This window comes from Taeniopygia guttata, chromosome 1A (assembly GCF_048771995.1).
Source record: "Taeniopygia guttata chromosome 1A, bTaeGut7.mat, whole genome shotgun sequence".
NCBI classification, from domain to species: domain Eukaryota; kingdom Metazoa; phylum Chordata; class Aves; order Passeriformes; family Estrildidae; genus Taeniopygia; species Taeniopygia guttata.
In genome coordinates, this window is record NC_133025.1 from 7,514,925 (window position 1) to 7,538,242 (window position 23,318).

Sequence of the window (23,318 nt, forward strand, 5' to 3'; positions counted from 1 at the left end):
AAACTTGACTCATCTGCCTGAATATGGAAGGAGAGCAGAAGCCTTTTATTCTCTATAATTTTTGTTAGTGTCCTGAATTTTGAATCCCTGTTGATAGTTGACAGTTATCCAGCCATTAGAGGGGATGTTTCTTCACTGCATGATGTGTCCCTCACAGCTGCCCCACTTTTGGGACCTGCTTTGGCTGCAGAGGGATTGCATTGCTGGCTCAACATCACTGAAGTATGCTTTGGGAGGGAAAGAGGCTATGAGAGCAACCTGGATTGTTGACACCAAACTGCTCACTGTAATTTTTTTTAAAATCTGATATTAATTAGAAGATGGATCTGAAAATAAGTCAGAGTCAGAGCACTTTGATATCCTTTTCTTTGCTTCATTCCAGTCTTGCATATTTAATTTAATAAATACATTTTTTCTTATGTCATATGAACTAGGAGATGAATCTATTACATTTGTGTATTCTGGGTGCCTTATAGCAGATTTCATACTGAGATGATTCGGGAATATTTTTTTAAAGTATTCCTGAAAGATTGCATAATTATATGAAAGGGAGAAAATACATAATATAATTGAGTATATTTGTAGAGTTGGCAGGGTGTTATATCATATTTCATGTGTTGCTCTGGGTTTGGTTTTTTTGAGACAAATAGTTTTTGTGCTGCGAATTAGGACTCTAAACCATTCATTGAACTACAGAGATAATTATTCAGCCATGAAAATATTAATTCCAGAGAAATCAGATTATTATTTGCACCTGGATGCAAAATAGCAAAGGCTTTAATGATGTATAGGTAGAACTTTATTAACATCTGAATATCTCTGGAGAGCTATGGTAACAGTAGGAGAAGTATTAAACTCAGTATTGCTTGTTTTTCTGGAAATAAATGAGGAGAATTGGAAGTCTTCTCCATGTGAGAATATCTGCAGGAATTAACTAATCTATATCAGAGCCAGCATGGATCAACTCTTGTCCACCTGGTCCCCCTTCTTCTGCTCCATCATGTACAATGTCAGTTGCAAGGAAAGGAACAGGAGAAGATTGTGCCCAGAATAATCCCTGTGTGCGCAGCGTAGCACCTCCTAGGGCATCAAAATAAGGGCCTGATGTCTGCAGTCATGGCAGGAAGGCAGATTTCTGCTGCCCCTTGGGTGGGGTTTCATGTAGTGAGAGTGAGCTCAGCAGCTGAAGAGCTCTTGTGCTTGGGCTGCCGACACGGCCACTGCCTCCCCTCCTTGGTTCGTGGTCAGTGCTGTCTGGAGAAGACACAGAAATTGAAAAGAGCCCACCAGACATTATGGATCACCACACCAGGCTGCTCCAAAGCTTCTTAAGCATCGAGCCTGTGGCTAAATTTTCCTTGGTACCATGCTTTTTGGTGGTACTTTCATGGGGCAGAAGGGATGTGCAGTGTTGGAGGTGGGGTTCCCCTGAGGAAATGAAGGAGGCTCCATCCAAGTTAAGTGCTAGTTTTCCTCTGTAGCCAGTGGGGAGAAAGAAGTGTTTCTAGGATGTGTTATCCCCTTGTCCCCTCTGCAACAGGCATCTAAAATAGGCACATGAGCAGTGTTTTACCTTGGTTAACTGCAGAGGGAGCTGGAGGTGGCTTTGCCCATATGGAACCATCTTATGGAACTTGCCAGGGCGTGTCATCTGAACATGGGTTTGTTCCCTCTGAAGAAGGTTATTCACCATTTCTGCCCAAACTGGTTGAAAAATGAGATGCTGCTGAGGTTTATTTTAATCATAAACTTCTGGTCTATGAATTTGAAAACAGAGCTATACACACAAAACGAACAATGTAATTAAATGTGACTCTAGATTTTATGTGGGATCTGAGTCAATGCTATTAATAAGACAAATGGCTAATATTCTTTCCTTGCTAATGCTAGGAAGTTTCTTACTCTTTTTCACTGAATCTGCCCAGGGCTTATTTCAGCCCCAGAGACCACAGGACAGATCTCCCCTCACACCACAATTCTGCCTTGAGGTACTCCTCAGAGCTGACCCTGGATGACATTTTCAGAGGTATCCCAGTGCAAGGTTTATCTGCCCTAATTTGCCTGGGATTCCTCTAAGCTGACAAAGAGGGAAAGGCACTTGCAGGGGGAATCATTCCATCCATCTTACACATTCAGCCTATCATGGGATGACTTGTGCTCTAGTACGGCTTGCTCTATTGATCAAAGAGGAAGCCTCCTTGGCTGCTGTAGATCAGATACTGTGATGGACAGAAATTTTCCACCAATCCTGCTCTAACAGACTAGGAAAAATATTCTAGTGGAATCTGCCTCCTGTCTATCAAGTGCTTTTGCAAATCCCACCTTCTGCCCGAGCATTTGTGCTGCGCAGCGTCTGATGAGAGCCGTGCTTGCTCTGTGATGATACACGGCACTCATCAAAGCTGCACAGTATGTTCCACGCCAGCCACTTCCTCTCTGGTTTAATTACAACTGAGCTTGCTAATCCCAGTCTTGATTAATGAGCTTAATATGCAAATGTTATGATGAAGCTGAAACTCTTTGTAATTGCTTGCAGACAGATTACCACTTCGAGTACACGGAGTGCGACAGCAGCGGCTCCAGATGGAGGGTGGCTGTCCCGAATCCGTCAGCGGAGTGCTCCGGACTACCTGACCCCGTGAGAGGGAAGGAGTGCAGTACGTTGTGACTTTTCATTTTACAGACTGCTACTGGGTTTTGTGCTATTTACATTGTAAATAGGGTTGTCACTGATGTCTGGAATTTCCCTGAGTCATCCTTCCCCTCCAACCCAGCTTTCTCTCTCCTGGAGATGTGGAGCAGGGATTGTTTTGCAGTGTATCCATGAAAGTCACTGCTACAGATACCCTTTTATGCTGATTCACAGACAAGGCACATCTATGACAGCACCCCCTGAAGAGCTGTGGTTGCTTGCATTGAGCTGCCCTGCTCTTCAGTTCTGCAGCTCTCCAGTCATTTATAGCTGTATTGGCCATAATGGTGACCACCAGTGATCAAACTGTATTTGCATAGTGTCCACATTCTCGTTACTTCCATTATTTAGCTAATTCATAAGCTGAATGCATGAGGAACGGTAAATGTCTTATTTGCCTGAGTATTTTTATGATGAATCTCCTGCATTTTATTTATTTATGCATTTATTTTTTTAGCAACTTGGAGTGTTTTCATATCACTTGGTTCTGCATTTTTTTTTAATGTTGAAACACTTCTTTGCATCTGGGGGATATAAACAAACTGCTGCTCTGCAAACACATCTCTCACTGTTTCGTAACTTCTTAGTCTGAATATTCTTTCCCATCACATTTCCTTGCTTTAGCAGTTCTCGCCACAAAAGATCCTAGCAGTAATTTATACCAGGGGGTATAAATTATTGTATCTGACAAGCAGGATGAACAATGGCAACATCTTTTCAGTTCTATTGCAGCAGATGTCAGATTTACTCACTTCTGACTCTGCTCCTCTAAAGGTTTATTTTCATTTCTCTATGTTCCAGTGTGAGGTACATAAATGTTTTCTGTAGCAGTGTTGATCACTGTAAGGTTTCTCACTGCTTGCAAGCATCATTTGAGAATGTGTCATTCCTGGTATTTGGATTTAGTTTCCAGGGTTTTAAATGTGGAATTTCTGTATGTCCTTAGGATGTGCTTTTCCAATTACAGAAATACAGACCTGAGAAGCACCTCAGATGACCCCATAATTCACCCTCCAGCCGAAATGGCTGTAGTAGAAATGACTGTCATTCATGGCTGATATTTGGCTGGATTGTTTTCAGGTACCTCTTGTGATGAAGAGCCCAGAAGCTCTCCAGATATTTGCTCATATATTTAGTTCTTTTCATTTTCCCTCCTGTTAAAGATTTTTCTGCTGCTGAATGTCCCTTGTAATACTTCAAGCCTATCATTTTTTGCTGCCTGCACTATAAAGGAGCAGGTAGTTTTATTTCTTCTGCTGCACAACCACTCTTGGTGTACCCTGGAGGACATAGGTATAACTATTTTTTTGTGACATACATTATTTCTTCTTAAATCTTGTGATAAATGGTCTAAGTCCAGCAACATTACACTATCCTCAACTTTCTGCTACAGATTTTGACAAATGGTTCACTTCCCTCTTCATCTTCTATTGTTTGTGCCTCTTTCTGGTCTTAAATCAATTCCAATGAGAATTCAGCTGGTTTATAAAAATATCTGGCCCCTGCTAGACAAGGTGAAAAATTTTCCCAGTAGATGGGATCTGATATTATACACCAAAATACTGGATTCTGTTAAATACACTGGAAAACTCATCTCCTTCTTGTGGTGCTGCTGTTAAATCCCACGGCAATTCAGCTGGTTTGAGAAGCAATCAGATATTTGACTTTTTTACTGAAGCCCTCAGATCCCATCTCCCAGGGCTCTTGGAGTTCTATCTTTTTTTTCTGTCTGTAGTAAATTAACTGGCAGCTTGGGCTGCCTGGCTATGTTCTGATGGCTAAAGTAATTTTAGGTTTTCTCATCTCTTAGTCTTTCACCTTTTCCTTAAAGAACAACCAATCTTCCAACCTGAAAACATGAATCTGTCAACAGCAGTCAGTCACTGTAGGAATGTGTAGGGAACACCTTTCACTTTCAGCTTGCTTAACATAGTGGTTTTTACTGTAAAATATTTTGACCAGCATAGAGTTTGGCTGACAGTCCATTCTCCAGTGGGTGGGATAAACTGGGAGAGGCACCTTTTGAAAAGTGATTGCCCCACAAATCTCTAGAGTTTCACATGGGGGTCTGCTGTTGATGATGAGTTGTGTTGAAGATGCTGACAGGTATCTCCTTGCTGTCTTGTCATAGTCTCTAAGTTGGTGGTCTCTGTCTCATCTGACAATACAGCAGCTGTACCAAGGACATCTTACACTAAAAACATACATTTCTGCAGCCTAAGGAAAACAAAAGGTTCTGTATCTTTTTTTATCTGAGGCTGCTACTAGTTGTGTTCTAGTGGATTGTGTGCAGAGTGAGATTTGTGCTGCAGTCTTGGCCAGGCCACATTAACAGCTCCTTGAGATGCCTTCCTTCTGTCTCAGGCCTGGTGCTGTTTTATCCCAAGGTCTATTAAGAAATGCCAGAACTATGCCATATCCTCTGAGATGAATCTTTCTGGTCATTCTACAAATTTATTCAGACTCTCCTACATCTCGCAGGTCCTACCCTGTGCCAGGACATAAGAACTGGGGCTCATTCTGGCATTTGGTAGAATCCTGGAGTCCCCTTGGGTTTCTCTTTGGTCCTTCAGCCTGCAGAATCAGGGCCTACAGTAACACCACTCTGGGCAGGACAATTTCCAGCTTCCAGTTTCCTCCTTCCAGAGGTCTGCTATCTTCAGAAGTTCTGTTCAGCATCTATTAGTCCTGAGATATCCTGTAGCTACCTATGTCTCTGCTTTTAAGAGAGGGTTGCACTTGTATAGCAGTTGGAGTTGTGAAGCAGCATGAGGTCTTAGGGCTTTTTTAAAATTGTTTCCTTGAGGTTGGTAGAGCCCTCAGTGGACACAATGGTATGAGGGAATCTGTATGAGCAAGTGAGTTTTTTTGGAACACATCTGCCATCACTGCTGACTTCACAATGTTTGCAGTTGTTTTCATCTACTCAGAAATGCTGCTGCTTGAGAATATCTGCCACTGATCTTTACTGCTCCCTGAAAAGAGAAGTGATGTGCAGGCTGTCATTAATTTTGAATCCTGAGAATACTGTGCCAACCTCTCCTTCTTCCAAATGCTCAGCAGTCACTCTCTTTAAATTGTGCCTGAACTAGAAATTTGGAAGATGGTATAACAATATGTTAAATGTCTCCTGCTTTGTAAATACGTCTAGACTGTGGCCTCCAGTGGAGTGGAAAGACACTTGAGATTGCTAAAAATGTGTTAGCCCAGGTGCTTCCCATATCTGGAGCAATTGGACTGTGTCATCAGAGCTCAGTCGGTGTCTTGAGATGTGCTCATTTCCAGGATGTTGTGTTTTACTGCTTTTCATTTGAGTGAAACCATTTAAAATTAGGTTGGATGCCTCTGTGCTCTGCTGCATTTTGAAGCACACAGTGACCTGCAAATCACAGCTGACTGTGTCCTGCTGAGCACAGCCTCAACATTCCCTGAAACTGCTGTAGGCTCCAAAACCTGCCAGAATTCTACCCTGTTTTTGAGTCTTCAGAAGCTTAATCAGCACAGTTTACCTGCAGAGAAGACACTGTCCTCTGAGAAATACTCATGGGGTGTGTAGTAGAAAGGACTGTCATATTTTGACTGCTTTGTGACCTGGTTACTAGGAGAAGGATTTTTACACTTTTTTCTTTCCACGAGCACAGAGCAGCACAATGATCCACCTTCCCCTCCTGCTACCCTCCTGCCCTCCACATCTCTCCCATGTGGGTGGTAGGTGGGAAGGAAGGAAGGAGGCTCACATGAGAGGTTTTTGTGGTGCTGTAGGAAGTTCTGCTATGCAGTGACCCAGATATGTGAGGGAAGCTCCAGCAGCAGCTCTGCAGTTGCAAGGCACTGGGACAACGTGCCCTATTCTGTATTTCACTCCCCTCTGTTTTTTTCTGTTCTCCTTGCTCTGTGGAGCTGCAGTCATCACCACTTTCAGGCCCTGCAGCCTGTGTTTTCCCATTCAGGTGGTGTGGTACCTCAGTGGCCACCCTGTGGGGCTGGGCTAGGTCTGGACAGGCCATGGCATGGCCACACCAGACTGCTTGGGCACCACTCTCAGGTTTCTGTTTGTTCAGAGCTGAGTCACATTTTTGATGCTGCCACATCGTGGTTGCAAGGGTTCCTGTGAAGAGATGCATTAAAAGTCCAGAAAGATTTTGGCTAGGGAAAAGGTAATATTTTTTACTTCTAGAGCTATTCTGGCTCTCCTCTGCTTCCCATTTAAGGTATCTCCTCTGGGCATCTTCCCAATACTGTGCTGGAGGTCAGGTACATACATGGAGGTGGGAGTGACAGACAGAGAGCCTCCTTCAGCAGAATCCAGACCTCTGAATCACTCCTGACAGTTGGGAATTTGCTTTACTAATTTGATCTCCTTCATTTTTAATTACCACAGATCTCCCTCTGATTCCTTCATGAGTCTGATAGCAGGAAGGGAGTTTAGCTGATAAGGATCACTGCCATCAGGGCAGTTGCTTGGCTTTTAAAATGCAAAATATTGATGGCAGTCCAAGGGAGCAGCTTGCTTTAGGGCTAAGCCCTTTCCTGCACCCCCTTATGGCTGGGATCTCTGGGAACCTTTTGTTTTGGTGTGGGGCTATAGGCAGTGTCTAATGGGGAGTTTTTGGGATTTGGCAGTGGGAGCAGCACTTGGCATGGTGCTCCTGCTAACACTGCACTGCAGTCTGTTTTTGTGGCCACCATCAGGCTCTTCTGCCAGCCTGGCCATATGCTGCATGTTTTACACTCCAGAGTCTGAATTTGGAACCTTCCTTCCTTCCTTCCTTCCTTCCTTCCTTCCTTCCTTCCTTCCTTCCTTCCTTCCTTCCTTCCTTCCTTCCTTCCTTCCTTCCTTCCTTCCTTCCTTCCTTCCTTCCTTCCTTCCTTCCTTCCTTCCTTCCTTCCTTCCTTCCTTCCTTCCTTCCTTCCTTCCTTCCTTCCTTCCTTCCTTCCTTCCTTCCTTCCTTCCTTCAGTACAGCCCAATTACCTGGTTTAGGGTGTGCCCAGGTGCACTGATATTCTCATTTCAGCAGAACTGTTGCCCAAAAAGAGCTTTAAGTTCACACTTTGACCTCATATTCTTTTAAAATATTAACTCTCTTATTCCACAGAATATTAGTTATTTTTTGCCATCCTAGGCAAGAATAGGTTGTACCTTATCTCATAAATGTCTGCTCATTTTGTAGTGCTGTGTGCATAATAAAGAACTATAGTGAAAATAATAGAACATTTTTAAAGGAGTTGGATTTGCTGTGTTCAAGAGGAAAAAGTGCTGATAGGGTCATTATTAGAGTCAGTATCAAATGCTAGTTATAATCAGGAAGATTTCTTAAGAAAAGAGACAAAAAAAAAAGTTGTTAATATAGAAGAACTTGATCATATTGGAACAGGATGCCCAGGGAGGTGGTGGAATCACCATCCTTGCAAGTGTTGAAAAGCCATGTAGATGTGGCACCTGTGGGCATGGTTTATTGGTGGAGTCGGCAGTGTTGGGTTAATGCTTGGACTTGATGCTTTTAGAGGTCTTTCCAGCTTTAATAATTCTGTGATTCTGTGTCTCTGCTCAGCAAAGTGCACCTACACTTGATGCCACTGAGGTGGGAGCAACTTCTTTGAAATCAGAAATGTGCTTCAGTTTTGAAGTGAGTTGTGTGAGCCTGTGCCAAATGAGAAATGTGAAAAGCTCCACCGACTTCAGAAAATAGGCTGTCCTCAATTACAATGGGCTTTACTGGAGTCTGAGAGCAAAATTTGACCTGATTTATTACTGCTGAGCTGTGTCTGTTGAGTGTATTCTAACTTGTGTAATCTGCTCCCAGGATACCACAGGAGGGGATACAGATCTTCCTGCTAATTGCAGTCTCAATTAGGCAAAATGACCTTTTTAAGGCTGTACACTTTATAACACTTTAGGGCAATTTAAGCAATCAGCAGGAGTTCTAGCATTTTTCTTTCATAACAGAAAACTTAAATGAAGGTTTTGAGATTGATGTTCTCTCAGTCTTTGGTAAAGTTGGATATCCCAGGCAGGTAAGAACTGGGTCAGTGGGCATCTGCAAATTTTGTGTGCACACACATATTAATGCAGAGCTGCCATGGGTCAAAGCTGTTCAGCTAGCAGGGGTGTGCACAGCACAGTTTGAGAGTTGCTATTGACAGGTGGTGATTTAGCAAAGCACTTGAGCAGATGTTTACTCCTGTTCCTCTTAGAGCATCCTTGCTTGCTGGTGTTCCTGACTCCAGTCAGGTATGTGAGTCTTGCTGGTGGTATTAGGTTTGAAGCTTGAGGCTAGACTTCATGGTGTTTCCATGTGGATTGATACCCTGAGACATACCCCAGTTTTACAAGTATTTTTTCCAGAATTTTTACTCTGTGCATGAGCAAGACACTGTCCTTGCAGAACAAGTCACATTGTTGGCTTTTTGAAGCACAGATTTAAAACAAAATAGGTAAATACTTAAAAAGCTGAAGAGTTTGCACAGAACCCTCACATTTAATTATCTTCTCTTGGGAAGAGTTACTGGGAACTGCATGTTTATGTGTGTACTGAGTTTATGAAGGGAAAGGTTGGCCTTAGTGTCTTTTGATTAATTCTTCACCTTGGTTGTGTACACCATGTAATAAAAAAGTTAAAAGGAAATTCCTCTGAGTCACTAATTTCTCTTTCAATAGGGAAGCAGCTGGCAAGACCTTGAGATTTGTTGGGCTTGGTAGAGGCATGAGAGGAAAGGGCTGTGTGTGTGTGCAGAGAACATCAAAGGGCACTAGAACCACTTTGGTTGATGAGCAATCAAGATATGCCTGAAGGAGTCAGTAGGGGCTGGAGAGCTGCTCACTCACCTCCAGATCTGTTTCCTGCCATCTCCACTGGGATGGCTGTTGAAACCCTGATAGCAAATGTGCTTCCTAACTTCTTGGTAATCACTGCATTTCTGCCCTCTACACCACACTGCTGTGAAATGTTTATTTCCATTCCAAACCCACACCTTTCAGTGTCCAAATGATGCAATAAAGTGATAATAAAAGTGTCCAATGTGCCGGGCCAGCTGGGGAAAAGAGGTGAACTGAAAAAAGCTTTGCTCTATTTCATTATTTCTTGGATAAAAGGAAAAATTATGTTTTCCTATGAAATGCAAAGGTTTTCCACAGAAGGTACTCTTCCCCAAGTTATATCAGGTTTCTAAACAGCCTAGACAGACTTTTTTTTAAAATTAAGATTCAGTCTAGTTCCTGGTAACACATTGGGAAATAATGACTGAAGAAAACGAACATCAATTATTCACAGTCTATTGGAGAAGCCACGTATAAATTATTCACAGAAGACATTCTAAAGCTGGCAAGATTATAGGAAGCATTAATAATAAAGCAATGATTTCCTCTCATCCTTTGTCTTCCTCTTTTTTTTTCCTCCTCATTCTGTACTTTGGTTGGTCCTTGGCTCCATGTTGTGTGGACCTTGGTGCCCCAGGGTATCACTGAAAAGCCTCCACGTGCTTGTCCTTGGCCACATCTTCCCCTCCAGGCTTGTGACATGTGTCTGCTGAAAACAGCAGCTGTTCTGAGACACAGCTGCCTGATGCTGCCAACCTCAGATTTCCACCTCTGCCCATGGGAGGCTGAGACAATTCAGCCTTGACTCTGCCTGCAGGAGATGGCAGCAAATCACCTGAACCCCAGACTGTGGGGCTTTGGATGAACAACACAGGAGTGGAGAGGGGAGAGATGGAAAACCAGTGTTTGACATTAGTTTTGGTTTGTATTTTCATTGATTTGTGTAGAATTGCTCAATTGCTATCCCCTTCTGATGTAGTACAACCTGGTAAAACCCAGTCCTGTGTCTTTTTTTTTTTTAATCCTAATTATTGAGAGCCAGGGAGACACAGAAGAATACACATGAATGTACACTTTTTCGGTGACAACACAATAAACAGGAGACCTGAGATAGTTTTAGGTATTGTTAAGTAAGAAATGTCTGGAGGAACAAGTCTGCTGAGAAAAGTGATGGAGGTAGAAGTAGTGGGTCCAAGTGGTGTGGGATGCGAAGCTGTATGAGGAAAGAGGTAAGACTGAGTGGCCAGAGCTGCATAAGGGAGGAAAGCAAATGAATACATTATAGTTTGGTGTTGGAGGATGCAGGGAATTGAGACAGCTTTGGTTAATCTTCTGGTGAAATCTCAAATATTCTGATCCCTCTCACAGTGTGGCAGTATCTGAAAGATACTTGACATGGGAACACACTCCAGAGGAAAGTTACGGTGCTCAGGAGAAGCTGAGTAGCCAAATACATGTGAGGATCTACTCTGTATGTCAATCTTTTTTCCTGGTAATCCTGTCCCTATCCCCAGCATTAGAGAGTTAAACAATGTGAGAATATTATGGTCAGTTAGTAGAAGAGAAATTTGCCAACTCATATTGATCCTAGTCCACCAAAGTCACCAGGAGAGCCACCTCTGTACTAAAAGACAGAATGTGACTCTAGAGACTTGCAGTCAAAGGTCAAATGAGACAAGCTTGTTTATGGTCTGTTTTGCCCTCTGGGGAGCTGTTTCCATGTCTGCAAAGTGATGGTAAAGTGCAATCAGATCTGCCAAGTGATGTACTGCAAAGTTACACCATGAGCAGGTCTCCTGCTTCAGGATGCCCCAGACCTCGTGGTGTGTCCTAGGAGAGAGGCAGGGCACCACTGATCTTGACTCAAAGAGTTTGAGAGTAAGGGGTTTAATTAGATTTGCTAGTCTGACCTTGCAGACCATTAAAATACACCCAGCTGGGCTGGTGGTGGGGCTGATAATGGGTATTTGGCATGAGCTTTTCTTCCATATGGTATCCAGTTATGACACGAAACACTTGAGAGACAAAGGGTCTATCACATGCCATGACAGATTGTTCCAACAATCAGTCGTTCCTCCCATTAAAAATCTGTGCATTGGTTCCAATTTGAGTTTGTTTGGGTTCAGCTTCCAGAAGGTAGCTCTTCTTATGCATTTGTCTGCTTGATTAGAGTGCAGCAGAATCTTGTGTTTTCTCCCCCTGGAGATGCTTATACATTAATCAAGTTGACTCTTAATCTTCTTGTGATAAACCACATAGATTAAGCACTTCAGATCTCTCACTGCAGGACATTACCTCTAATTTTAAAACTATTTGAAGTCCTTTTGTTTTGTACTGACCTCATAAAAAAGCCAAATCACATCTATATGCAGCATTATAACAATCTTCTTCCCTGTAACACACATTTCATCCTACATATCTCTACCTCCACCTCTAAGTTTATCCAGATCTCACTAGTGACCTTTTTGGATGCCTCGACAGTGGAAGCTCTTGATGAATGGTGGGTCTGCTCTCACCCTCAGCTTGCTGCTCTTTGGGATACATTTCAGCCCTCTGCAGGCAGGGCTGGCACTCCTTGCCCTCAGCAGCTTGTCTTTACCTCTGACTCTCCTACAGCACGCGGACTTTGAGGGGGCTCAGGCTTGGTAACAGTTTCTCCCCTGCCAGTCTTGATACCATCCCTTTTCTTTTTGCCTTTTCATTGAGAAAAATGTGGGCAGCCATCAGACTCAGTCCTGGGCAGGCAGAACTGCCCCCTTCCTCCCTGCTCAAGGATGGTTTCTTATCGACAGCCCCGTCTGAGGTCTGGTACTCAGGCAGATCTCAATCCCTTTAAGGTGCTCCCTGCTGGTGCTGTGCAGCACCATCTTTCTTCATCAGTGACATGCAAAACTCAGCTAACTGCATTAGGAACCCTAAGTCTATGACATCCACTCTGTCACCTTTATCAAGTGACTGGTAATCCTTTTGAAGAATGAAATGAGGTCTGTTTGACAAGACTTATACAGTGGTGGCTATTAGTACCCGATCTCATGTCAATTTTTTGTTAAGTGCATAAGCTGTCAGCTTTATTGCATGTGTGTATGAATGTGTGTGGCTGCCTGTGACAATGTCTAATTAAACAGTACTTTACAGCTTCTTGTTGTGAGAAAGACTAGTTGCCTGCACAAACCACAGCACCTTTTTTTTTTTTTCCCCATTCTGTAGTTATTTAGGAAAGCTACAGCTGCGAATCACCAATAATTGTATCAGCTCCAAAGGCAGCAGTGTATCCAGCACCACAGTGTGTCATGCTGTTCCTAACTGCCTCTGGAAATGTTCTTCCAATTTTAAAAATGCCCATGGTGGGGCAAGTCATGAAATCTTTTCATGCATTTCACAGTTTTCTTCACAGAAAGAAAGATCACATTCAGTCTTCATAATGTGCATTGCTGTGTGTAAGTTGGTGTGTAACACCCAAACTGATATTTGAAAGGTGTAATAGTAAAGCTTGCAGTTAGACAAGGATAGAAAATAGTGATGCCCAGTTATTCAGTAGAGATGATTTCTCTGAAAATTAAGTATCAAATGCCTAAACAAATGGACTCTAGGGTTAGGGGTGTTCACAGAATCTTCCTCTAATGGGAAGAATAATTTTTCCTGTGGATTTTGAAGAAGTTTAGTGGAGGACAAATCAGAGCACACTCCTAAAATATAGAATTTATGTTCCCAAAACTTTGCATCACTCCTTAACTTCCTAAGTTGTGATGCAGCCCTTCTTGCTGGCAGCATCTCACGTTGTTCCCTTCACAAACACAGCAGCTGCAATAATTCCAGCTGTTTCTGTGGCTGCTGGGAAGTGCTGCATCTGTGCTCAGCCAAGCTTCAATGATATGGAGCAGCCAGGAGGAAGGAGAAGCTCCTGAGATGCCCTGGGATGGATCATCTGTCTGTGTTCTGTCCCTCCACAAGTGACTCTGACCTCCCTGTCTCCAGCTGGCATGAACTCTTGAACTAATGCAATTTAGATTAAAGAAAGTTTGCCCTGGCTTTTGGTCTCCCCACTAATGGAAGACCAAATCATGGGACATTAGGAGAGGAGACCATCTTCATGCTCACCACACACTGTATTTCCTCCCCACCCTTCTCCAGCTGGAATGAGACCAAATGTTGCATCTGTTCCAATTGGTTCCTGTTGTCATTAGCCACATTCAGCCCCAAATTGAACCTGGCAAGCAGCTGGCATGCTCAGAGCCAGTTTGCTTGCAGGGGGAAGTATTTTGATGGGAAATGCTGCTGCCTTTGAAATATAATTCTTATAAGGAAAGAAGGTAATTCCCCACCTAAATAAGATAAAGGCTCATCTATTTCCTAGAAGGTGAGAGATGGATGATGTGTCCTGCATGACAGCTGGCCTGATCTCTTGTACACTTTTATTTCTCTCAAATGATCAGTTTGCAAGGGGTTAAAATACATTAGTTCAGCTAAAGTAACAATCTCTGCTCAACCTTGCTGTGATGGAAGAGGAGGCTCTGCTGCCCTCAGCATCTTCATTATGGCAGTGAATTGCTCACGGTTCTTGACTCCATAGTTGAATTTCATGATTCTGGAATGGTTAAGCAGCACTCTCAATCTCTCGCTATTTACTTTCTTAAAAAAAAAAAAAAAAAAAAAAAAAAAAAAAAAAAGTTTAAACTGTTAAAGAATTCAGAGATGTTGTGAGAGAGCTTACTTTACTTCCTTTCCTGATAGCTTCTCTCTGCACCCTTCAAAAGGCTAAAATAAAGCAAGATTTATTAATAATGCTGACACAGTGAGTCAGGACATCTTTATATATTTAGGATGAAAAGCTGTACAAAGTGCAGTCACAATTCAGACACACAGGGTCATGTTCACTGCTTTTGCCCAAATCTCTGAAGAAAGCTTTTCCCACTCCAGCTGCAGGGAGATCCTATGGCTTGAGCTTCGGTCACACAGTCAGTCAGGTGGGGTGTTAGCTCTACCTCGTGTGCCACTGCCTGTAGTGAACCACTTGCCCTCACTGAGGGTGGATTTTTTGTCTGTCTGTCAGTCTTTCACAGAAATCCATCATGGCAGGATTTCCTTGTTCATTCCCACCCATCTCTGCCTGGATCCTGCCCACTTTCCTTCTTGGTCCATCACCAGTGGACAACAGGGTTAGAAATTTGTTGGTTTAAAAGACATTAGTTCAAATTCAGAGTATGCTGATAAGACCAAGAAGGAAAAATGACCCTTTGGCAGATCATTCCATCAAAATAGACCTTCAATCTGCTTTCCAGTGGCACGCATCAAGGACAATTACAGAAAGAAATCCTGTGGTACTGGTACAGAAATGGGAGCCAGAACTGTTAGTTGGATTCAGATGGAGATTTGTGTTACGTAGCCATGAGTTAATCAAAGTGCTTACAATAAAGCAAGTTTTTCTGCAGTTTAGATAAACACTGGCACATCTGTGGAACCACATTTTCTGGGACTTCAGCCGGCATCATTGTTTTGGGCCAGTTTCAGCACTTTGGCTGCCAGTCTGATCTCATCCTGCAGTTTCTCAAGCTAATGAGTTTATGTCTGTCAAAGAGTGTATGCAATATCTGTCACTGTGCAATGTGGCATGTGTGAAACAGAAGAAAATCCCATCATTTCTTGGGATGTGAGTTGTGTTCGTTGCTCTGGATCCTGCTTTGGCTTGACTGGTGTAGTTAAAAAATCTGCAAACATCATAGGAAGTACTATGGGCTGCAGAAAGTGCTCATTTGTTTTCCATTCAGGGTGTTCAGTCTTAAAGAGGATGGTACTGAGTGAAAGTGGGATGGTCTGACATTGAAATAAGTGTCCAGGCAGGAGTTATGACTGTGACACAGACTTGGGGCTCTGTGGGCATACTGTCCAGTTTTCTGTTTCATAATGGGACTAATCTTCCCTTAGCAGGAAGAGATGTGATATGGGGGACAAGGAGCATACAGCTATTTGGAGGAAATAATTTTAGAGACATCAGAAAAAAAAAGCACTTTGTGAATATACCTCCTAATTGTACTTCCCTTAATTACACAGATTTTGAATAATGTCTTTGCTGTGCTGACAACCAGTGGTTATTTTCTCAGCATGTTAATGTCACCATAATCAAAGATCCTCATCTTCTAGTCACAAACCTGTGGGTGACCTTTTCCAAGACCACATGGTCTATCAGGCAAGATGTTTGAGGCTTTGTAGGTAGTTCATATGAGAAGAAATACAGAGGAGCCTTTGGGTTAGGTCTGCTACTCTCAGACAAGGTTTGTAGTGTTATATTGACTCATGCTGCTGTATGCCCTTCTTAGCTTAGGTGAGTGAGAAAAGTCTGTTCTAGTTCTCAAGTACTGGTGGCTTTAATTGAGTTCAAGGTGTAACAGTTGGGTGAGCAAGGGTGAGGAGAACTCTATTATAAATCCTCATTTTTACAAATTGCTTTTGAACACAATGTGTCCATAGAGATTTTATTTCTAAAAATCTTCTTATGCCAATGGAGGCAAGCAGCAAATCAGGAGCTGTCACTGGGGTTTGGGTTCAGTGAAAACCCAGGTGAACATCTCAATTTTGTCGATGATGTTGGTAGTTCTGCTGTTGTGTTCCTGGGACTAGGACATTCTGTTTGGTTCCCTTTAGTGGCAGTTCAATCTTAATTAATTAAGTGGCAGGAAAAAAAATTAATAAGGATTGATGAATCCATTCCTATATTGTTAATGTTTGTCTCCCCAGCTTTCTCCTGTGCCTCTGGTGAGTACCTGGAGATGAAGAACCAAGTGTGCAGCAAATGTGCAGAGGGGACCTACTCACTGGGCAGCGGGATCAAGTTTGATGAGTGGGATGAGCTGCCAGCAGGATTCTCCAATGTGGCGACTTTCATGGACACGGCTGTCAGCTCATCTGAGAGCAAAGCCAACAGCTGCAACAAGTGAGGAGCTCTGTTTGCCCCTGGGTTAGGCAGCTGTGGGTATCCTCAGACAGCTCAGCAGCACAAAGCTGCTTAAAGACTCATCTAAGCTCTGCAGAGGATAGCCAGCCCTGCTAAAGGCAAACAAGAATGGCTGGGAGGTGAAATCTGTAGCCCCATCTCTTTGCTGCCAACGTGATCTCCCTGGGCTCATCAGCAGCCAGTGAGTTTAAGACCAGCCTGGGGTTGCTCTTACTTGTAGCTGGAAAGCTCCAGGGTCATGGTATAGTGAATGTGGCTAAAAGGTCCTTTTACAGCCTATTTAGAGACCTGTGGTGCTTGCAGAAGGCTGTTTCTGAATGTAATTTGGGGTATATTGAACCTGTGGATAATAAACCTTTCTTATATAGGCTGAGTCCTAAATTTTTCATACCATATCCTTTCCCATGCACAGTTTCAAGGAAAAGTATTTTATATTATTCATGTAACATAAAGAAATATATATATAATAAAATGATTATATTTACTATATCTGAAAAATAAATGGAGATCCTGTAATAAATTTAAAAATTCACTGCAGTTAGCTGTTGTGGGATTCTGGGGTATTATATAACATGTTGTTGAATAGTAGTATACAAAAAGTCTCCTCAGTATCTGTGATCTCAGTTGAGGCTTGTTCTGTTTATGTTCATCAGCTCTTCATGGACGCCTCGAGGGAATTACATAGAGTCAAACAGGGATGACTGTACAGTTTCTCTCATCTACGCTGTGCACCTGAAGAAATCCGGCTCTGTCTTCTTTGAATACCAGTATATTGACAACAATATCTTCTTTGAATTTTTTGTAAGGCCTTTTAAATGGTGAATCCAACCTTATATTGTAAGAATTTGCCCCAGATCATTAGCAGTAGCTCTCCCCCTTTTAACTTCCCTGCATGCCCATAACTTGTTATTGCTGAACAATATAAAAAAAAACTCCTTCTCCTTCTGTCACTTATTCTGTCTTGTGGCATTTATTTTATCTTCAAAACTCAGTCTGAACTGATCCTATTTTCCATGCACTGGGGTTTTGCCATTAGGGGTCATAACTGCCCCAGTTAGTTCAGCCTTCTGCAAGACAGGTGTTGGTGGTAGATGCTCCTATTTAGGGGTGTCTGACTGGAGATGTCTTTGAAGGGACTTGACATTTAAATAGACTTCTTCCAAGGTGGTACTATGTGGAAACCTTTAGTTTTAGGTCAGTTTGTGTCCTAGTAATTTAGTAATTAAGATGAAAAGAAAAGCAGGAGAAATTCAGTTGACTTTCAGTAGGAATTAGTCTCTGAGGATGTGTCTGTGCTGTGAAACAGAGGGGCTGGGGATCATTAGCTCTGACATAGGAACAGCCTGGCTGGGCTTGCACCACGGTGTGCTCAAATTGCTGAAACTCTCTGGTCAGCAGTGACCAGAATGGGGAAGGCAACCCTGCTCTGCCCACCTGGATGCTGCTGCCCTGTGAGCTGGAGGGTTCCCAGCATCAGGATTTGCAGTGGGGTGTAAATGCCCCACCTTACTGCGGTGCTTTGGAAGGTTCCACTGTCCTTGTTGTGTTGTACCTGCCATTTGGGACAGAAGAAAAGGGAATGGGAGGGTGACTCAGAGAGGCAGATGTCTAGAAATTTTCAGTCTCCTTTGCTACTGACCCGTTATCTGTCTGACAAGCTCTGTTTTTCATCAGAAAGACACAGCTCATGGCACCTCACAGGAGTGAGAAGTCTTAGCTGGTGTTGGTTAATATTTATTGAAGTTTGGGAAGAAGTGCAAAGTATCTTACCTTTAGTGGGCTGGGAAAGGAAGACAAAAATTACCTGTTCAGGCACCTTCATGCTGCTACATCAGGGTGATAGATTGCTAAGGCACTTGGATAACAGACTGTGCAGGCAATGTTATTTAGCCATTTCTGTTTGTATTAGACTACCCTGCCTTCTTCACGGGAATAAAGCAGCAAGTATGCTTTCTGCTGTCAGGTGAATGTGCCAGGATTATGAATCCCAGCTCCAGTTGCGTGACTGGCAGATCTGCTCCTGCAATAGAACAAATATATTGTGTCTCTGAGCACTGGCTTTGAAAATGGATTCTTGATTATTGCTTTTATCCGTATCCCACTCATTCACCTTCTCTGAATTTATCATTCTCTGCTCAAGAAGCAATGAGTGGTGCAGTCCTTTATAGAAATGCTCATAAATTCATAGTCAGCCTCAGTATTTCAGGGAAGCCATATTTAATGCTCCTGCAAAAGTATTATTTTTTTTCCTCCAGCATGCCTTTGTGCTTAAATATATTTAACAATGACACTTTAGCTCCAGACAGTGGCATTTCAGTGGCAGTGGCAGGTTACTGGGAAATGGTGAGGTGTTTTTTCTGCCCTTCCTTGGCTCTATTTACATATTAAAGCCCTTTTCACCTGATGAGAAGAGGCTATATATTCTTACCTCCTCTTTGCAGGTGGGAACCAAGACACAAGGGTGCTGCAGCTCAGGTTGCAGAAGATAATTAGGGATTTTCCTTCTACACAGGTGCTTCTTCACACCTCTTTTTCTCAATGCAGTTGGTCTAGGTGGGAATTGAGTGCATAGATGCTTTGGAGGATGTGGAGTTGCACAGCTTTTTTCAGATTTGATTTGGAGCAACTTTAAGGAGGATCCTTGACTCCAGGTCAAGTGGCTGAAAATGTTGAAGTGGCCTTTCTCCCTGGTGCAATAAAAGCTGAGTATGTGATCTCGTGCCTCAAAGGGACTTCATCCTTTTCCATCTGAGAAGATGAGAAGATATAAGAAATAAGAAGGAAGAAGTGCACATTACCCTGCTGTAAGGAAATGCTTATGAGCAAGGGACAACCAGCCTCACCCTTCTGCCAGAACAGACTCTCCATGGCATGTTGCCTCTGCCTTGATAGCTTCACTCTCATTCCTAGGTCAGGTGGCAGCAGGCCAAAGGCAAAGCACATATTGGCTGTAGAGAAAACACTTTGTCTTCCTGCTTGGGCCCATCCACTCCTGCTTCCCCTATGACTTAGAAGCCTCTGCATTTTAGAGAATTAAGTTTTGGTAGGCTCAGAAGAAGGAGAAAGCAGCAAGATAAGATGCTCAGCATCCTTTTCTGCCCATATAGTGTGAGGACAAGTCTGAGATCATCTCAGCCTGCTCTTTTTTTACCATCTGTGTCAGAGGGGGGCCAGTGGAGGCACTGTTAAGCTGTAACAGATGTTGAAAGTTGGGGGTTTATTTTGCCACAAGTAAGGCAGCTGTCTAAATATGTAGACAAGGGAAATAGAGCTGAATCTTATAATTATCAGAAGTCATTATGCTGACAGAGAGATGCACCTGATTGTAGTCACTGATCTTGTGTTTTTCTTAACAGATACAAAATGACCAGTGCAAAGAAATGGACTCCACAGCAGACAAATGGGTGAAGCTCACAGACAACGGGGAGTGGGGCTCTCATTCTGTAAGTCTGTGAAAAATTCCTTCAAGAAGTTTCTTTCCATTTATAAATGTCTGTAATTTCCCGTGTCCTGACACCAAACATAGGCCAGGTCCTGTGTATGCATTTTAAGAAGCAGAGCTTTCCTAGTACAGAGGGGAAAAGTCATGGAGATGCCTTAGGGGCTGATCCCAAAGGAAATTATATAGATGCAAGACTTTGTATTGATTTTCCTGGGCTTTGAATTAAGTGTTTTATGAAGTTAAATAGATTTATGCAAATCTGCATGCCACAATCACTCTGCATGATTGTAATTGAAATCTTGTACAATAGCTGTTTGCTCATGAGAACACAGGATTATTCTCTGTGTCTCGGCAGTGCAGTGGGAGTGGGGTGTGGAGACAAGCAGGGTGGGCATTTCATTCTCAAGTGTGTGCAGAAGAGCTGGACTGCACCCAACTCCTGCTCCATGGGGGCTTGTGTGAAAAACCAGCTGGCAGCACCAGGATGGCTCCTGCAGCACAGATATGAGCCTGTCCATGTTGGGGGTAGGATGTTTGGCTGGCCTGTGACCCAGCTGGCTGAGTTTGCCCTGTGAGCATCGTGTTCACAGGATCATGTGCACACCAGCTCATCAGCTGAAGCCTGACTTCCACTGTACCATCATACCCTTGTCCCCAGAGCCATATCAGCAAAAGCCCAGCACTGTTGGAATCTGTGGTATTGATGATTCCAAGATTGTAGAAAGTTTCTGTCTTTCTGCCCCGCTGCCAAAGAAGAAGCCATAATTCGTCTGTGCTGTTTCAAGGTTGTTTATTCTTGCTTATCTATAACATGTTCTGCTACCCTGCCGCAGGTCTGTCCTGCAGGGCAGCGTGTGGGGCTCTGCCCTCAGTGGGATGTTACAAACATTAAATACCAGAAACTACCTGTGCTATATTTACAATAATGTGCCAATATCTGTCACCTACGTTGAACAGTGTGTCCCCAGCCTAAACCAACAGAAAAATGCCAACACTACAGTGAAACATGGAGGGCATGAAGAAGGAGGAAAAGGACAAGACACACCCAATTCCTCCATCTTGTCCCCTCTGAACCCCTAATCTAGAAACCTAAAATTTTACTTTTGCACCCGTGCCACACTTAATTATTACTCTTATCAAACACTCAAAGCTTGTAATTCATCCTGTAAGATTGAAAACTCTTTTCCCTGGACGAGATCACAGACAGTGTCTCTGGGGGCTCTGTCCAGGGGGGTTCCTGACCCCTGCCAGGGTCCCAGACCTGCCAGGGCAGCCAGAGGGAAGCCCTGGATTCCCACACAGCACGGGTGACATTATGCCAGAAGAAAAAGGCTTTTGTGGGCATAGGCAGCAGCACATTCTCTGTTTTTCATGGTGTGCTTTTCCTCCTGGGGGAGAAACAGTATTTCTGAGCCAGCTGTGGTTGGAGCGCCTGTTAGGTCAGGTGCAAGACCAGTGCAGGTTACACCAGGAGGCTGGAAAGCTGGCTGAGGAGGGATGAGTGGCATGAGCTGAGAGGTAGACCCAAGGCCAGGGCATTGAGCTGAGGGATGTAGGCAGTTTCCATGGGAGATGGTGCCACCTGAGCTTGTCATCTGGGGTATGCAAGTGTCCTCACTCTGTATGAAAGTATGAAAGTTTTTGGGATGGCTGGCTGAAATGTAGACATATGAGCTAGGTGAGATGATGATTTTGGCTGTCCTGAAGGACTTTTTCTGCACTGAAAAGCCTGTCAGGGTGTTTTCTGTGAGCATGTTTTCCAGGTGCTGCAGTCTCTGCTCTCAGCAGGTGAATCCTGCTGCACTGGAGCTGGTGTCGGGTACCTCACCTCACACAGCCTGATGCCTGTTTCAATATGGTCCCAGCTCCCCTGTTACACGCGATAGCTCAGCTCTCCTCTGCCCCTGTGGGTAGCAGATGTTTGGGTGTGGGAGAAACAATATGCTGTACTTCTACTTTGCTAAATTTTTCAACTCCTTATCCTGGGTGAACAAAAACTCTGGTCCTGCCAGGCCTGCTGTAAATCTCATTATCCTGGACCCTTGTGCTGGTAGAGTTTATTCCTCTTCTTGTGTGAAAATATAGCACTTTCAGGCCATTACCCTGCTATTGGCAGTAAACAACTTGTACTGAGCTAGTAGATATGGAACAGCTTTGCAGGCCAGGCAGAGGCTTGGTGAACCTGCTGCTTTTAGTGATGAGAGTTACACTGCAGTTACACAGCTGAGTTGAAGGCAGAAGGCACCAAAACTGCTGCTGGAGGAGTTTTCCTGCCTTCCTACTGCCCCTTACCTCAGCCATGATGCCACTAACCCACCACCCTTCCACAGGGGTTGTGCAGTCACTTGCTGAACCACGCCATGAAAACAAGTGGGTCAGGGCAGTCGGAAACCAGGCTGTTTTCTGCATCTCATTTGCTGTTTGCAGTCAGGAGTGAGCAGGAAGGATGAGACTGCTGCTGGAGGTAGCCATGGTTTGTTCCTGGCTCACTGGTCATGATATTGTAGTGTTACACGCAGGCAGAGCTTGATTTTTAAAACCTATAAACAAAACTCACTTGTGAACTGGATTTTCGAACTCTAGGTCATGTCGAGTTTCTTTATGAAAGTGTATCTCAAGGCTTTAAAAACAAACTGATTGACTGTATCTGAACATAAGGCTGGAGATAAAAGCTCTTGAGTGCCAGGGGTAATTGGATACAGACAGGAACAGCTTTTTCCAAATTCTGCTTACTATAAGGTCAGAAACAGCTCTTGGTGTTTTTCCAACTGGGGCATTGAGAAACATTTTCATAAAGCACACTTTGGCACTCCTCAGATATGTCTGTACAGCATTTGTCTATTGCTTTACCATTACCTCTTGACCCACTGAACAGCACAGGAAAAGCTATTAGGATGCAAGAAATTTGAATGGAAGTAGGAAATGAAACAATGTCTTGGTAAGGGGATGTTTGCTAACTCACACGTGTTGTTGCAGGTAACTCTGAAATCAGGTAGCAATATATTATACTGGAGAACAACAGGGATTCTCATGGGCTCCAAAGTTGTAAAACCAGTTTTAGTGAAGAACATCACAATTGAAGGTAAGTAGAATTTGTCTTTGAGGTTTTATCTCACTTTTTTGTCACAATGTTTGCCAAGTGCTATTTCTACTGCTGTGCCTACAGTACTGAAGTGGCTTTTTTTTAGCTCCTTGACCTCTATCTCCTCCTCTGAAGAGTAGAAACAGAACAGCAAAACTTCACAGTGAGGAAAGGCTGAAAAATTAGTTTATCTGGAAAATGTTGCCATCTACTGGAGAAGACTGGATTAGCAAATAGAGAGAAAAAGGAATAATCAGGTTTTCTTTATTGTAGAATAGAAAGACCATGGTTATTGTAAGCCTCTCAATAGTGATAAATGGATATATATCATAACA

General features: G+C 43.3%; 1 protein-coding gene across 2 annotated transcripts in view; it reads left to right on the forward strand.

The window, feature by feature from the left end:
• ELAPOR2 (endosome-lysosome associated apoptosis and autophagy regulator family member 2) overlaps nt 1-23,318 on the forward strand; it is a 96,416-nt gene that overhangs the window by 46,467 nt on the left and 26,631 nt on the right. Inside the window, exons 1-6 of one of the 2 annotated variants that reach the window (XM_072919075.1) lie at nt 2,346-2,409; nt 2,537-2,657; nt 16,243-16,438; nt 17,113-17,260; nt 19,816-19,902; nt 22,878-22,983. In XM_072919075.1, the coding sequence (XP_072775176.1) occupies nt 2,380-2,409; nt 2,537-2,657; nt 16,243-16,438; nt 17,113-17,260; nt 19,816-19,902; nt 22,878-22,983 (688 nt within the window). In that variant the 5' untranslated portion in view covers nt 2,346-2,379. Of the gene's footprint in view, nt 1-2,345; nt 2,410-2,536; nt 2,658-16,242; nt 16,439-17,112; nt 17,261-19,815; nt 19,903-22,877; nt 22,984-23,318 lie in introns of those variants that run through there. The other variant, XM_030291082.4, reaches the window with a different exon arrangement.